At 56.6% G+C, this 15,028-nt stretch overlaps 1 protein-coding gene across 1 annotated transcript in view; it reads right to left on the minus strand.

The window, feature by feature from the left end:
* LOC136363932 (janus kinase and microtubule-interacting protein 3-like) overlaps positions 1–4,146 on the minus strand; it is a 31,096-nt gene extending 26,950 nt beyond the window's left edge. Inside the window, 4 exon segments of the mRNA XM_066323385.1 lie at positions 2,422–2,673; positions 2,675–2,830; positions 2,832–2,921; positions 3,965–4,146. Coding sequence (XP_066179482.1) covers positions 2,422–2,673; positions 2,675–2,830; positions 2,832–2,921; positions 3,965–4,096 — 630 coding nt within the window. The 5' untranslated portion in view covers positions 4,097–4,146.
* Positions 4,147–15,028: the final 10,882 nt, after the last annotated feature.

Below are 15,028 nucleotides of genomic sequence, written 5' to 3' on the forward strand. Positions count from 1 at the left end.
GACACCAATACACCAGCCACGAGTGCCAGCACAGCACCAAGCTCACAGCAGCCTGGGGACACACCTGAAAAACACCTTATTGCCCTCCCTGTGCTGCCTGCAGGGCTGGCAGCTGCCCAGCCCTGCTCCACGGGAATGGCCTGAAGCCTTTGGCATCCACCCTGGCCCTGGGAATTACCTCAGGGACGGGGTTTATCTGCCTCAATACCCAGAACCACACACCCTTGGGTCCCAGCTGTGCCCCATGCCAACCCCTGTCCCCAGCCCAGAGCTCTGAGTGCCACCCCAGGAATTCCTGGGACACCTCCAGGGATGGGGATCCAAACCTCCAAGGCCTGAGCACCTTTCCCTGGGGAAATTCCTGCTGCTGCCCACCCTGAGCCTGGGCCCTGTGCTCCTGTCACACACACTGCCAGTCAATGCACGCACAAAAATGCCCCAAAGCAGCGCCAGCGAATCCCTGATTCTCCATCCCCAGGGCACTGCACAGCCTCTCACCCCAGACATCAGGGCCCTCCCCACAAGGTGCCAGCAGCCACCAGCACCCAGGAGCACCCAGGGCTTGGAAAAAAACCACAGCAGCAGGGAATTTCATTGGTGCAGCGAGCCAAGCTGATTCTTTCAATCAGGAACTTTAAAAAAGTTTGATTTTCTAAGGCAGTTTAGAAAACATCCCCTTGAGCCACTCTATCCCTATAACCAGGACTGTATTTATTGTACAGCTTCCACATGAAAGGCCATTAGTGGGGACTTGCCTGTGATGCAGCAAGTTTCTTTAGGATGCCCATTAGCCCCCCATTCACTGTGATGTGTGGTACAGGAGAAGGTACTTACACTGCAGGATATTGAACAGCATCAATAGAGCTGTTGGTTATTAATTATCTTTAATATCCTCTTCATAAAAATAAAATAATCAATGGAACAAAAGCCTTAACAGCCTAAAATCTGAGAGGAAGGAGTCTAAATAAAGGCTGGGGACACTCCACTGCTGGGGTGTCTGTCCCTGCCAGGCCCTTTGGGCTCAGGGATGCTGTACAGCACCCTGCCAGGGCAGGAGGTTCTGCAGGGTGCTCACACTGCCAGCCTTTGATCTGGGCCAAGCTCCTGGGGCATTTTAAATTCTTTTTTTGAGGATTTGGTAACAGCTGAGGGCTGATGACTTTGTGGGTTTGTAGGTGGACACAGAGTGCTGTAAACAGCACGGCACACACAGAATGATGGTGACACCACACGAGTACTGGGACAGGAGCCAGAGCACACAGAACCCTGAGAGCGGGGCTGTGTGCCCACCTCCTGGGCACAGCTCAGGGGGCACTCCCTGCGGTGTGGGGCAGCAGCACACAGGGAACCCACCCCCTGAGCCCCAGGAGGTGCTGGGGACCTGCCAGGCTCTGCTGCAAAGGCTTCCCTGGAGGGCACCCTTCCCACAGGGATCCCCCCTTTGCCAAGATCCCATCCCTCCTGAGCTCCCCGGGCAGCTCCCACACACGGCACAGCAAAACCCCACAGCCACGGGGGAAACTCTTGCCTTTGGGAGGGGAGCTGCTGCAGCTGAGGACCAAATGTGGGCTCAGGGGAGGGCAGGCAGCCACTGAGAGGCAGGGGCAGCAGGGCCAGGGGGAGCCCAGTGACCTGCTCAGGGGTCACCTCCCACCTGCTCAGCAGCAGAGGGGCAGAGCCTGCCCTGTCCTGAGGAAACCCACCACTCCGGGTGGGCAGAGGAGCCCTCCCTGCTGCCTGCCTGGCACTCGGGGGTGCACAAAAGGAGCGTTTGGGGTGCTGTGAGCCTCCCTGTGGGATGCTCATGGCAACTAGCAAAGGCAGGGAAAGGGAGGGACCAAGGTGGATCAGGCAGGAATGCTTGGTGTGGAAACAGAGGCATAACCCAAGAAACAAAAGTGTTTTACTGTTTCTGCTTCTTGTTGTAGCATTGCCCTGACCAGCCAGGAACCTGAGGGCTCTTCCTGATACCTTTAACGTCAACAACTTCAACAGGCTCTGACACGGATAAAGAAGTTGCTTGCAAAACCTCTAATACTTTTAGAACCAAATTAATTCTTGTGAAACCAAACTCATACTTTTAAAAACCAGTTTGCTCTTTCTACTAGTAAAAGTAAAACAGACCTGGAGCAAGCTCCAAAGTTTCAGCACCGCCCAAGGAATCCAGCCCTGCTCATTCCCCGTTTCAGCACCACTCAGTGGGTCCAGCATTGGTCTTCCCTGTTTCAGCACCTCCCAGTGTGTCCACCCCTGCTCACTCCCCGTTTCAGCACCACTCAGTGGGTCCAGCATTGGTCATTCCCTATTTCAGCACCACCCATGGGTCCAGCCCTGCTCATTCCCGGTTTCAGCCCCACCCATGGGTCCAGCCCTGCCCTTTCCCCCAGCAGCCCGAGCCCAGGAGCAGGCAGCCACACGTACCAGCCTGCGGATTTCCCTCTCGCACTCCCTCTTGATCCTGGTGATCTCCTCCTGGTGCAGGTGGTACACGCTCCTGATCTCGGCCGCTTTGATTTTGTCAGCTTGGATCACCATGGTCAGAGCCTCCTCCACCTGCTTCTTGGCCCCCTTCAGCTCGGAGATTTCTTGCTGCATTTTGATTTTCTCCACCTCGAAGCCCCTCTTGGCCTCCTCCTTGGCCTCGCTGAGCAGCACGGTCTTCACCTTGTCGGGGGCCCCCGTCGCGCACGGCGTTCAGCAGGGTCTGCAGCCTCTGGATTTCATTGTCCTTGATCTTGATGACTCTGAGCAGTTCGGCTTCGTGCTGCCTCAGGAGGGTTTCTCGGACAGCCTGGAGCTCTTTCATTTTGTCCTCGTGGAGTTTTGACTTTGAGCTCTGTCACCACCACCGTGCTTTTGTGCTGCTCGTGCTCCTTGATCTGCTTCACTTCCTGGTTTTTCTCCCTTTCCAACTTGCTGACCTGCGAGCCAAGTCAAAGTGGAGTATTTTCAATCAACCAAAGAATGAATACATCTGGTGATGTAATTTAGAACTGGCACAAGTGACACTTTGCAGTGTTACACCTCAGTGCTGGTACGTGTGTGTCTCCAAAGTGGTGCTAACAAAGACCTTTCCTGCACTGCAGGCTTGTGTTTAATACACATTCAGGAATCACTCAGTGCCTTCAGAGTAAGTCTGAGCCCTTGCTTTATCCTGCAGAAGTCTCCCAGCACATTCCCCCAAAGAAGGGAAACATCAGATGCCATCACTCTGGCACACAGACCAAACTTGCCCACGCGTGCAGCACACAGAAATCTCTGTGCAAGCTCCTGTGGAGCCCCAAACTGCTGCATTTTACCAGATGCTTTTTAACCATGAATTATTCAGCAGAAATAACCGACTGGACCTGACCACACCAAGGCTCAAGGGGTGTTTCAATTTAAAACCATGCCATAAACTCGAGAAAAGCCATGGCCAGAGGTGGCTCTGAAGGACAGGGAGAAGGAAAACAAAGTCCTTAATGCTGCTTTACAGCAAAAGGATTAACAGAAGTTCCATTTATATGTCTGTGTGTGTCTGATTCATGGTCTGAAATGCCCAGTAATGGTGCAAATTCATGGAAAAATGCAGACCATCGTTTTGTCCCTGCATGGTAACACGTTTGCATTCTGGAACTGAAAACCTCCCCAAGTTTATCAGTGGAAACTGATTTGGGGAATTAGGGAAAAGCCAATGAATATTCCATGCTGTGGCTGAGAAGTGATCTGAGGGCAGGAGCTGAGGCTCCAGCCCCACCAGCTGCCCCTCTCCCAAAGGGGGAAGCTGTGTCTCCTTGGGATCTGGGAATTAGCCCGGAGGCAGAGCTGAGGTTAGTATTGTACATGTGTGCAAGCAGCTGTCTGAAGGAGTCTGAGAGCAAAATCCAAATGAAATCAGAGTAAAAGGGGAAGAGGAGAAGCAGCAAAGAGAATTTTGGCCTTTGTGAACACTCTGAACACCAGCACGGGAAGGGAAGCTGCCCACCTTGCTCTTCTCCTGCTGCAGCTCGATCTGGATGTCGGTGAGCTTGGCCCTGAGCTCCTCGTTGGCAGCCTGCAGGGCGGCCAGGGCATCGGGCTTGTCCCCCCTGGCCCTGCTGGAGCCCCTCTTGGCCATGGTGAGGGACGGGACAGCCCCGCTGCTCCGCTGCTCCGCTCTACATCTTCCGGGGGCTGCAAGGAGGGACAGCGGTGTCACACAGCCCGGCACGGGGACAGCACGCCCAGGGACAGCAGCTGGAGGGGCTGCATTCCCGGGGTTAAGTGTGGAATCACAGCTTGGTTGGGGTTGGAAGGTCCTCCAAGACCATTGGGTCCAACTGTTCCCCCAGAACTGCCATGACCCGTGTCCCAGGTGCCACGTGCACGGGGCTTTACAGTCCCCCCACCTCTGGGGACTTCACACCTGCCCTGGACAGCTGTGCCAGGGCTGGACAGCCCTTTCCACGGAGACCTGGAGCCCAGCATCCAACCTGAAGCTCCTGTGATGCAGCCATTTCCTCTTCTCCCATCCCTCATTCCCAGGGAGCAGAGCCTGAGCCCCTGGCTGCATCTCCTGCTCCTCCAGGCAGGGCCCTGCTCCTCCCTCTGCACGGGAGCCCCACAGGGCATGGGAACCCACACAGGGATGGGAACCCACACAGGGATGGGGAACCCTCACAGGGATGGGAACCCACAGGGCAGGGATGGGGAACCCACACAGGGCATGGGAACCCACACAGGGATGGGGAACCCACACAGGGATGGGAACCCACAGGGATGGGAACCCACACAGGGATGGGAACCCACAGGGCAGGGATGGGAACCCACACAGGGATGGGAACCCACAGGGCAGGGATGGGGAACCCACAGGGCAGGGATGGGAACCCACAGGGCATGGATGGGGAACCCACACAGGGATGGGAACCCACACAGGGATGGGGAACCCACACAGGGATGGGAACCCACACAGGGATGGGAACCCACAGGGCATGGGAACCCACACAGGGATGGGGAACCCACAGGGCAGGGATGGGAACCCACAGGGCAGGGATGGGAACCCACACAGGGATTGGGAACCCACAGGGCAGGGATGGGAACCCACACAGGGATGGGGAACCCACACAGGGAGGGGAACCCACACAGGGATGGGAACCCACACAGGGATGGGGAACCCACACAGGGATGGGAACCCACAGGGCAGGGATGGGGAACCCACAGGGCAGGGATGGGGAACCCACAGGGCAGGGATGGGAACCCACAGAGCAGGGATGGGAACCCACAGGACAGCGAAACCCACAGGGCATGGGAACCCCACAGGACAGGGAAACTCCACAGGGATGGGGAACACCACAGGGCAGGGCAGGGGAACCCACACAGGGATGGGGAACCCACAGGATAGGGGATGGCGAATCCACACAGGGCACGGGAACCCACAGGACAGGGAAACTCCACAGGACAGGGAAACTCCACAGGACAGGGATGGGGAACCCCACAGGGCAGGGCTGGGGAACCCTCACAGGGCAGGTGAACCCACACAGGGCAGGGCTGGGGAACTCAGTGCAGGGGATGTGGATGATCAGCACACCCACACACTGGCCCCCAGCACTGCCACGGCTCACAGACTGCTGGGAGGGTTTTATTCCCGTTCTATTTTCGTGGAACCACGGGACGGTTACACCGCAGAGCCGCGTTAAGAAGCGCTCAGGTTTGGGAGAACAATTCCAACCTTTTCAGCAGCAGTGCGGTCAGGGTGTGCAGGGCAGCAGTGCTCCTGGCTCCCTCAGTGCCTGCCTCTGCCCCTCATGGCTCACAGCCCAGGCACGGCCACTGTCCCTGTCCAGCCACGGCGATGGGCTCAGCAGGTCAGGGCAGCTGCAGGGAGAGAGCACCAGTGAGTGGTGACAGCAAACAGCGACCAAACCAACCTCCACAGCGACATCCTAGTCAAAAAGCCCGGCTTCAATTCTCAGAGCAAAAGGCTGAACCTGTCGGGGAGAAAAGAGCCAAGGGAGGCGGCTGCTCTGGGGGTATAAAAATGGGATAAATGCAGGGAGAGGGCTCAGAGCATCCCGGAGAGGGGCTGGAGTTTGGGAGGGCAGAGCTGCCGAGGGCCAGAGGAATCCCACAGGACAAACAGGCACTACACATCTGCCCTGGGCCAGAGGGGAGGGAGGCTGAGACCTGGAGAAACAGATGGGAGAATAAAATAACATTCCTGGTATTAACTGTCCAAACTGAGGGGAGACAGTCTCAGTTCTGCTCCTTCTCAGGCTGGTGCCTGACTTTGCAGCCTGGAAGTTTCTATAAAAAGAAACGTTTGGTCGGGCAAATAAATCGAAATAAATGAATTTTTAAAGCTATTGCCTGAGAAATCTATAACACGAGTACGTGTTCTCCACATTTAAGACTCTTGCTGCTTTGTGCAAGCAGACACAACACACCAAGGGAGATTTAAAACCCTGTTTTGTTGTTGATAAAAATGGGGCAGCTGTAGCCACAGGCACAGAGTTCTACCTGCTGCAGCAAATGAGGCCTCTGTGCACATCACAGGCATTTTCTTAGAGGATTCCCTCCAAAGGCAGAGGGAGCCAGGTTCGTTCACAACCCGAGGAAACCAGAGGCAGCCACCAACAAGCTTTAACTGCTTCCACACGAATGGCGCAGCAGTCCTGGTGTGAATGGTGCAGGGATGGGAGAGTCATTGCTGACAGGATTGCTTTTGTCAGACGAGGGCTGGGATGATTTACATTTGTGTGCTTACAGAAAAAAAACCTCAGGAGCTGCCGCTCTGGAGCAGAGTTCACTCGGTGGGAATTTGTCTGAGGTCAATCTGTAGAACCACAGACCCTGATACTTACAGAGGTGCAGCTTTTAAATTTTCTTTAAAATGTTACGAGGGCTTAGTGGAAGGAATTGCCACGTTTTATTAGTGTTAGATCACTGACCCCCAGCTCCTGCTCCTGCCCAGGACAGTCCAGGGATGACCACCATAAACCATTAAACCATATCACAAATGCCCCAAATGCCCCAAATGCCCCCAATGCCCCAGGTGCCCCAAATGCCCCCAATGCCCCCAATGCCCCCAATGCCCTAAATGCCCCAAATGCCCCAGGTGCCCCAAATGCCCCCAATGCCCCAGGTGCTTGTGGAGCAGTGTGGGATGTAGTGGTGGAGCTGTGACCTGTCCCCAGTGAGGGGACAGCCTTTGGAGAGGCTGGGGCAGGGCACAAGCAGAGCCCACACCCCACACACCCCACACACCCCACACACCCCACACACACCCCACACACACCCCACACACACTTCACACCCCACACACACCCCACACACACCCCACACACCCCACACCCCCCACACACCCCCCACACCCCCCACACCTCACACTCCCCACACCCCCCACACACCCCACACCCCACACACCCCACGGCCACAAGGGCCTTTTGGGAGAGAAATCCCAGGGAAGGTTTGCTCCAGCACACCGAAGGGGTCAGGGACAAAAGACCCCGATGGAGGGTGAGCCCAGGGTGAAGGGGGGGCTCAGGAACCGATGGGCTGAGGGCACAGGGGGTACAAAGGGCAGGGCCCTACAGGGGACACGGGGCAGCCACCAGGGACCCCAGAGCCCGTGGGGACACAGCGAGAGGGAAACCAGGAGAGCTGGGGACATCTGGGGAGAGGAAAACTGGGGTAAATCACACGGTGTTGTAAGGCACCATGGGGGAAGTCTTTTCTTTCAGCCTAGGTGGGGACTCGGTGGGGAATTCTTCCAGGGCAAGGCCCTGGGGATTCCTGAGGGGCCCCAAGGATTCTACAGAGCCTTTCCCTTGGGACAGCAGTGGGGATGTGGGGTGGTGGAGGAGGGACAGTGCCAGGGGATGTGAGTGAGGATGGGGCATGGGGCAGTGCCCAGGGATGTGGGATGTGGGATGGGATGGGGCAGTGCCCAGGGATGTGAGTGGGGATGGGGCAGTGCCCAGGGATGTGGGATGGGGATGGGGCAGTGCCCAGGGATGTGGGATGTGGGATGGGGATGGGGCAGTGCCCAGGGATGTGGGCTGGGGCACAGGGCAGTGCCCAGGGATGTGGGATGGGGCATGGGGCAGTGCCCAGGCATGTGGGATGTGGGATGGGGCATGGGGCAGTGCCCAGGGATGTGGGATGTGCGATGTGGGGCATGGGGCAGTGCCCAGGGATGTGGGATGTGGGGCATGGGGCAGTGCCCAGGGGATGTGGGATGGGGCAGTGCCCAGGGATGTGGGATGGGGATGGGGCAGTGCCCAGGGATGTGGGATGGGGCATGGGGCAGTGCCCAGGGATGTGGGATGTGGGGCACGGGGCAGTGCCCAGGGATGTGGGATGGGCATGGGGCAGTGCCCAGGGATGTGGGATGGGGCATGGGGCAGTGCCCAGGGATGTGGGGCACAGGGCAGTGCCCAGGGATGTGGGGCATGGGGCAGTGCCCAGGGATGTGGGATGGGGCACAGGGCAGTGCCCAGTGATGTGGGATGGGGCATGGGGCAGTGCCCAGGGATGTGGGGCACAGGGCAGTGCCAGGGATGTGGGATGGGGCAGTGCCCAGGGATGTGGGATGGGGCACAGGGCAGTGCCCAGGGATGTGGGATGTGGGATGGGGCAGTGCCCAGGGATGTGGGATGGGGCACAGGGCAGTGCCCAGGGATGTGGGGCATGGGGCAGTGCCCAGGGATGTGGGATGGGGCATGGGGCAGTGCCCAGGGGATGTGGGATGGGGATGGGGCATGGGGCAGTGCCCAGGGATGTGGGATGGGGCACAGGGCAGTGCCCAGGGGATGTGGGATGGGGCAGTGGATGCTGCAGCAGGTCTGTGCTGGGCACAGCAGGGCTCAGCCCTGGCAGCAGGGGTGGCCACACCAGGCTGGCACTGGTGTGAGAATGGGAACAGGACTGAAGGGGCACAGCAGCTCCCAGTGACAGCCACCACCCTGAGCGTGTGCAGGGGCACAAGAGCCATTGTTGGGCCATGAGAGGGGCTTTGTGCTCCCACAAGAGTGGCCCTGCAGCAGGGGACCCGTGTCTGCTGGAGCACGCCCCGGGCACAGGAGCCAGCTGGGCCCCAGGGCCAAACGCCAGGCCAGCCTTGAAAGGATATTTCTCACAAATCCTGGGAGAAAAACATTCCATGAAAAAACCCTGCCAAGCCAGCAGGGCTGTGCTGACCCAGGAGCAGCCAGGAGGGCTCAGCCCAGGCTCAGGGAACACAGAGCTGCTGCTCCAGGGCTCTGATGTGACACTGGGGACACACTGGGACCTGGAGAGGACAACACCAAGCACAGAGCCTCAGCACACCCTGTCCCTGCTCTGGCACAGGAGACATTCCCTGGAAAACCAGGCACCTGCCTCCGGATTGCCCCTTTATTTTCCCAAGGGGCAGCCATCAGACACATCCCCTGGACAGAGCAGAAAGGTCATCGGAGTCCTGATGCTGGGAGAAGAGATTATGCACCTGATTCCTGGCAGGTTTGATATTGAAAACAGCATCAATAATGCATCAGAGCTGCCTCGAGCAGGGCTCAGCGCTCCCTTTGCCTCCTGACTTGCAATTCACACATCAAGACTAATTGGGAAATGTGTTTGCTGGGTAGTAGTTGCTGAAATGAATGTTTCACCACGCTTCAAAATAAGTGAATTAGTCCCTACCCAGGGTAGCAATATTTGAAAGCAGAACACTGTTCTTACAAATATGGAACATTTCCAATGTCTGCACTGCCCTGTGAGCACTGGTGTTCTCTGCTTTTGACAAATTGTTCTGATTAATTAGTTTAAACAAACCCCTTGGCGCCTCTGGTGCACCTTGAAATACCATAATGGAAAGAAAACGTGATACTGTTCATTGACTTTCCCCTTCCTCAGATGAGTAATTTCCACGTTCCATTTAGGATTGCACCAGCCTATAGATCAAATGCAGGAAAAGGAGTTTTCCTGTGAAAAGGAATTTCATTCTCAGCCAATGCTGAGCACCGTGTGCCGTGCTGGAGTTGTGCTTTGGGCTTTATCCACATAAACATTTGTCAAACATCCACATAAACAGTGCAACACTCACCCAGCTGCAGGGTGAGAAGGAAACCTGCTGGAAACTGCCCGGGAAAAGGAGTGAGCAGGTAGCTGAGATAAAGAACAATGGCCTGGACATGAACTGTCCTCCACACAGGGTTCTGTTGTGCAATTCCTTCACAGAACACAATCCCGGGATCCCTGAGGCTGCAAAATCCCTCCCAGCCCAGGGAGTCCCCCTGTGCCTGTCCCCACCTTGTCACACAGAGCCCTGAGTGTCACCCCAGGAATTCCTGGGACACTCCAGGGCTGGGGATCCAAACCTCCCTGGGCACTGCCAAGGCCTGAGCTCCCTTTCCCTGGGGAAATTCCTGCTGCTGCCCACCCTGAGCCTGCCCTGGCCCAGCCTGAGGCCGTTCCCTCTGCTCCTGTCCCTGTGCCCTGGAGCACAGCCCGACCTGTCCCCTCCTGGCAGGGACTTGTGCAGAGCCACCAGGTCCCCCCTGAGCTCCTTTTCTCCAGGCTCAGCCCCTTCCCAGCTCCCTCAGGGATTCTCCAGCCCCTTCCCAGCTCCCTCAGGAATTCTTCAGCCCTATTCCCTTCCCTGGACATTCTATAAGGATTTTTTTTCCTCTGTGCTGTTTGGATTGAGATTAATTAGATAAAATTATTTTTTTTTAAACCATGCAAGCAATGCAGGTGACTCAATGCAGGTGTCCCAAGAGGCACATCTGCCTGCTCCCTGCTCCTGCTGAGGAAGCTGCAGCTCCTCTCCCTGCAGAGCTAACACAGCCTGGTACCCACAGCTGCCCGAGTCTCCATTTCAGAAGGGAAACAAATAACCAGCCAAGTTTTCCCAGCTCTGAAACCTGCCTTTCACGAAACAATATCTGCTTTAGATTCAAAATCATCCCCCCCTCAGCCCCCAGCCCTGCGCTCTCTGCAGATGGAAGCCCAGCCCAAGTTTGGCTGAGGATTAGATCAATTCCAGCAGCAGCTGTAACAGACACATGTCAAATCCCCACTGACCTGAATTTCTCCTCAAAGATTAATCCTGCCACCGCTGGTGGCATTGACTCATTGATGGGGGATGAGGTCCTCTGTCAGCTCCAGCAGCTTCCACTCTCCCCTTGTGTGTGAAGTGACCCGTTTGTGCCGCACCCAGGGACAGAAATCCCATCCCCTGGTTGTTTTGCCCAGCCTTTGGGGGTTGGTTTGAAGCGCAGACCATGGTTGGGTGTCAGTAATGAAGTTAATTAGGGTTTATAGGGAACCCCTGGAGCTGGGCCAGGGAGGTTTGGGATGGATTTTGGGAAAGGTCCTTCCCCCAGAGGGTGCGGGCACTGCCCAGGGAATGGGCACAGCCCCAGAGCTCCAGGAGAGCTGGGACACCCAGGGATGGCCGGGGGGATTGGTGGGGTCTGGGATTGCTGGGGTCAGGGCAGGGGGAGATTGGTGGGGTCTGGGATTTTGGGGTCTGGGATTGTTGGGGTCTGTGCAGGGGGGGATTTTGGGATGTCTGGGCAGGGACAGGGGCTGGATCAGGGATCCCTGTGGCATCACCCAGCTCAGGACACTCTCTGGAAATTCTGGCAGACACAACTGCTGCTAAATCCCAGCAGGTACATTCTGCAGCAGGACACCTCTTCAATTGCACAACTCTTAGGGCTAATTTGCAGAAAGAGCAATAATTAATTAAAAACAGGTGAATAGGTAGAAAAGCAATTTCTCCTTTTTCTCGGATAACTCCCAATATTTAAGGCGCAAAAATCCATTGGAGTTTCTGCAACAAACTCCATTTATTTATCCATTAACTGGAGCATAATTTGGGGAGGGCTGTTAGTGAGGGGTGTATTTCAGAGGCAATTGCAGGAGTTGAACAGCGTGTCACTGCGTTCTCTCGCTCCCAAACTGGCTGTTAGAGCAGTGCCACCCCTCCTCCCAAGGAATTCATGCCTGTGTAATTAACTAAATCAACTGTAACACAGATGGCATCGCGCCCTCCAGAAGCACTTGATGGAAACACTGTAAGCATGTTATTAACATCCCTAAATAACGATTTAATGCCACCCCTCCAATCCTCCTCGGCACCGACACACAACACAGCTGCATTCGAGGATGGAAAAGGCAGTGCTTAATTGCTACACTCTCATGAAAAGATTTTCCAGTTCTTGGATTTATTCAATTTATAAATGAGCTTGAGAAATAACAGACTCAACAGTGGCAGCAAAGCCACGGCGCTCTGGAGTTGAGAATTAAGGTTAATTTCCAGCCTGACTCATCATCGTTCAATTCAGTGAGAGGGACTGGGCAGCAGGAAAAGACACGGATGGGAGCAGGAACCTTTCTTCAGGCTGACCCAGGCTTGCCAAAAATTACATTTCGATTTGACAGTGCGTTTTACTTCTCGGTAGGTGTGTGCCCAGCTCTCAATCAAGATAAAAATTGACATTTCACAGCAACAGACAAGAATTTGAATGGAAAGTCGATTAATCTCCCAAATGCAAACAGTTGGGAGATGTCCATCAGGCTCTAGTGAAAAGCTGTTCCTGCAGCCTGGAACACTGAGGAGCAGATTATTTCAAACCTGATTTTTCATTACTGGATATCCTGCTTTAAATGACCTTTCTGTGACACTTGCTGCGGGTCCCCTCCCCAGTGCCAGCGCTGTTCCTGAATGGCAAACGCCATCCTGGCCCAGAAATGCAGTGACAAACACAAATACCCATCCATACACTGCTGAGGAGAGGAGCAGGGGCACGCCCAGGCTGCCGGGGGCTGGGGATGTGCTGTGAGCGGTGGCACCCACCGGGGTGACAGTGCCAGGCACCAACAGCATCCCTGTCCCACAGCACTGCATGGGGCAGGGCAGGGGAGGGGATGGCAGGGGAAACTGCCCTGGGGACAGGGGACAGCAGGGGATCTGCCCTGGGGACAGGGGATGGCAGGGAAACTGCCCTGGGGACAGAGGGAACTGCCCTGGGGACAGAGGATGGCAGGGGAACTGCCCTGGGGACAGAGGGAACTGCCCTGGGGACAGGGACAGGGGAACTGCCCTGGGGACAGGGACAGGGACAGGGGGAACTGCCCTGAGGACAGAGGATGGCAGAGGGAACTGCCCTGAGGACAGAGGGAACTGCCCTGGGGACAGGGACAGGCAGAGAGAACTGCCCTGGGGACAGGGACAACTGCCCTGGAGTGGCACCAGCCGAGCCCTGTGCCCACGGGGGTACCCAGGCAGGGTCCCCAGGCAGGGAGGTGACCCCAGGCTGCTGTCCTTGTCCCGGGCAGCTGTGCCAGGGACACACAGGGCTGAGGGCTCTGCAGCTGTAATCTCAGTGTGTAAAGCTGATTTGATTGGAAATGCTGCATGAGCCTTTGGAGCCAGCTTGCAGAGAGCACTGCCCTGCAGCCCTGCAGCCCTGCAGCCCTGCAGCCCTGCAGCCCTGCAGCCCCACTGCACACAGCCATGGCAGGGCCCCTGCTCCCTGGCACCCCAGAGCTGAGGGGAAAAAAGGCTGTTTCACCCTCATTTGAACATCTGGAGTGCAAGGCCCCCGGGCTGAGCAAGCTGCCCAGAGCAGCTCTGGCCGCCCAGCCGAGTGTCCCAGGCCAGGAGACAGGGCTTGGAGCAGCCTGGGGCAGGGGAAGGTGTCCCTGCCATGTCCCTTCCCACTCAAACCATTCTGGGATTCTATGACCCATTCCTCTGGGAAAATCTTATTTTCAAATCAAGAGCTCTATACTATTTTATTATTTTTTTAATCAATACTAACAACAAATAGGAAAAAAAGGAAAAAAAAATGGGAAAAGAGGAACTTCAACAGCTGCCTCTGTTTGTGCTCCTCATTGGGTCACTAAAACTGGCTTCCTGGAGTTCACCTCTGAGCCAAGTGACTCATTCCCAAGGGACATCTCCGGGCTGATGGCTCCTCTCAGGGAAACCCCTCTCCTGCAGGAATCTGCCCCTCAAGGGCTCGTGCAGATGATCAGGAAAAGCACCGGCCCACTTTTCCATGTGGAACGTGCTGCATGCTGAACTGGGAAAACATCCCCCCAGCACGTCCTTTTCCAGGCTGGAGAAGCTGCAGAGGAGCCCTTTCCCAGCTACTGGGTCAGTGTGGCAGCTGGGTAATCCGGGATTGCAGCCCAGCATCCTCCAGACGTTTGGCCTCCTGCATTTACTCCTGCAGGGAAAGTGGCTCCTGGCGCTGATCCTCAGCCCGCGGCTGCGTCCATCTGGCTCCTGAGGGTCCTCGGGGAGGGCTGCAGCCACAGGGGATGAGCAGGGGATGTCAGGGGATGCTCAGGGGATGATCAGGGGGATGTCAGGGGATGCTCAGGGGATGCTCAGGGGATGCTCAGGGGATGCTCAGGGGGATGCTCAGGGGATGGTCAGGGGATGCTCAGGGGATGCTCAGGGGATGCTCAGGGGATGATCAGGGGATGCTCAGGGGATGATCAGGGGGATGGTCAGGGGATGATCAGGGGATGCTCAGGGGATGGTCAGGGGATGGTCAGGGGATGGTCAGGGGGATGATCAGGGGATGCTCAGGGGATGATCAGGGGGATGCTCAGGGGGATGCTCAGGGGGGATGATCAGGGGATGCTCAGGGGATGATCAGGGGATGATCAGGGGGATGATCAGGGGAATGATCAGGGGGATGCTCAGGGGATGCTCAGGGGATGCTCAGAGGGATGCTCAGGGGATGCTCAGGGGGATGTTCCGGGGGGATGATCAGGGGAATGATCAGGGGATGATCAGGGGATGGTCAGGGGATGATCAGGGGATGCTCAGGGGGATGCTCAGGGGATGCTCAGGGAGATGCTCAGGGGATGCTCAGGGGATGCTCAGGGGGATGCTCAGGGGGATGCTCAGGGGGATGGTCAGGGGGATGCTCAGGGGATGCTCAGGGGATGCTCAGGGGATGCTCAGGGGGATGCTCAGGGGATGATCAGGGGGATGCTCAGGGGATGCTCAGGGGATGCTCAGGGGATGATCAGGGGATGCTCAGGGGGATGCTCAGGGGATGATCAG

The sequence above is a fragment of the Sylvia atricapilla genome, chromosome 8 (assembly GCF_009819655.1).
Source record: "Sylvia atricapilla isolate bSylAtr1 chromosome 8, bSylAtr1.pri, whole genome shotgun sequence".
Classification (NCBI taxonomy): Eukaryota; Metazoa; Chordata; class Aves; order Passeriformes; family Sylviidae; genus Sylvia; species Sylvia atricapilla.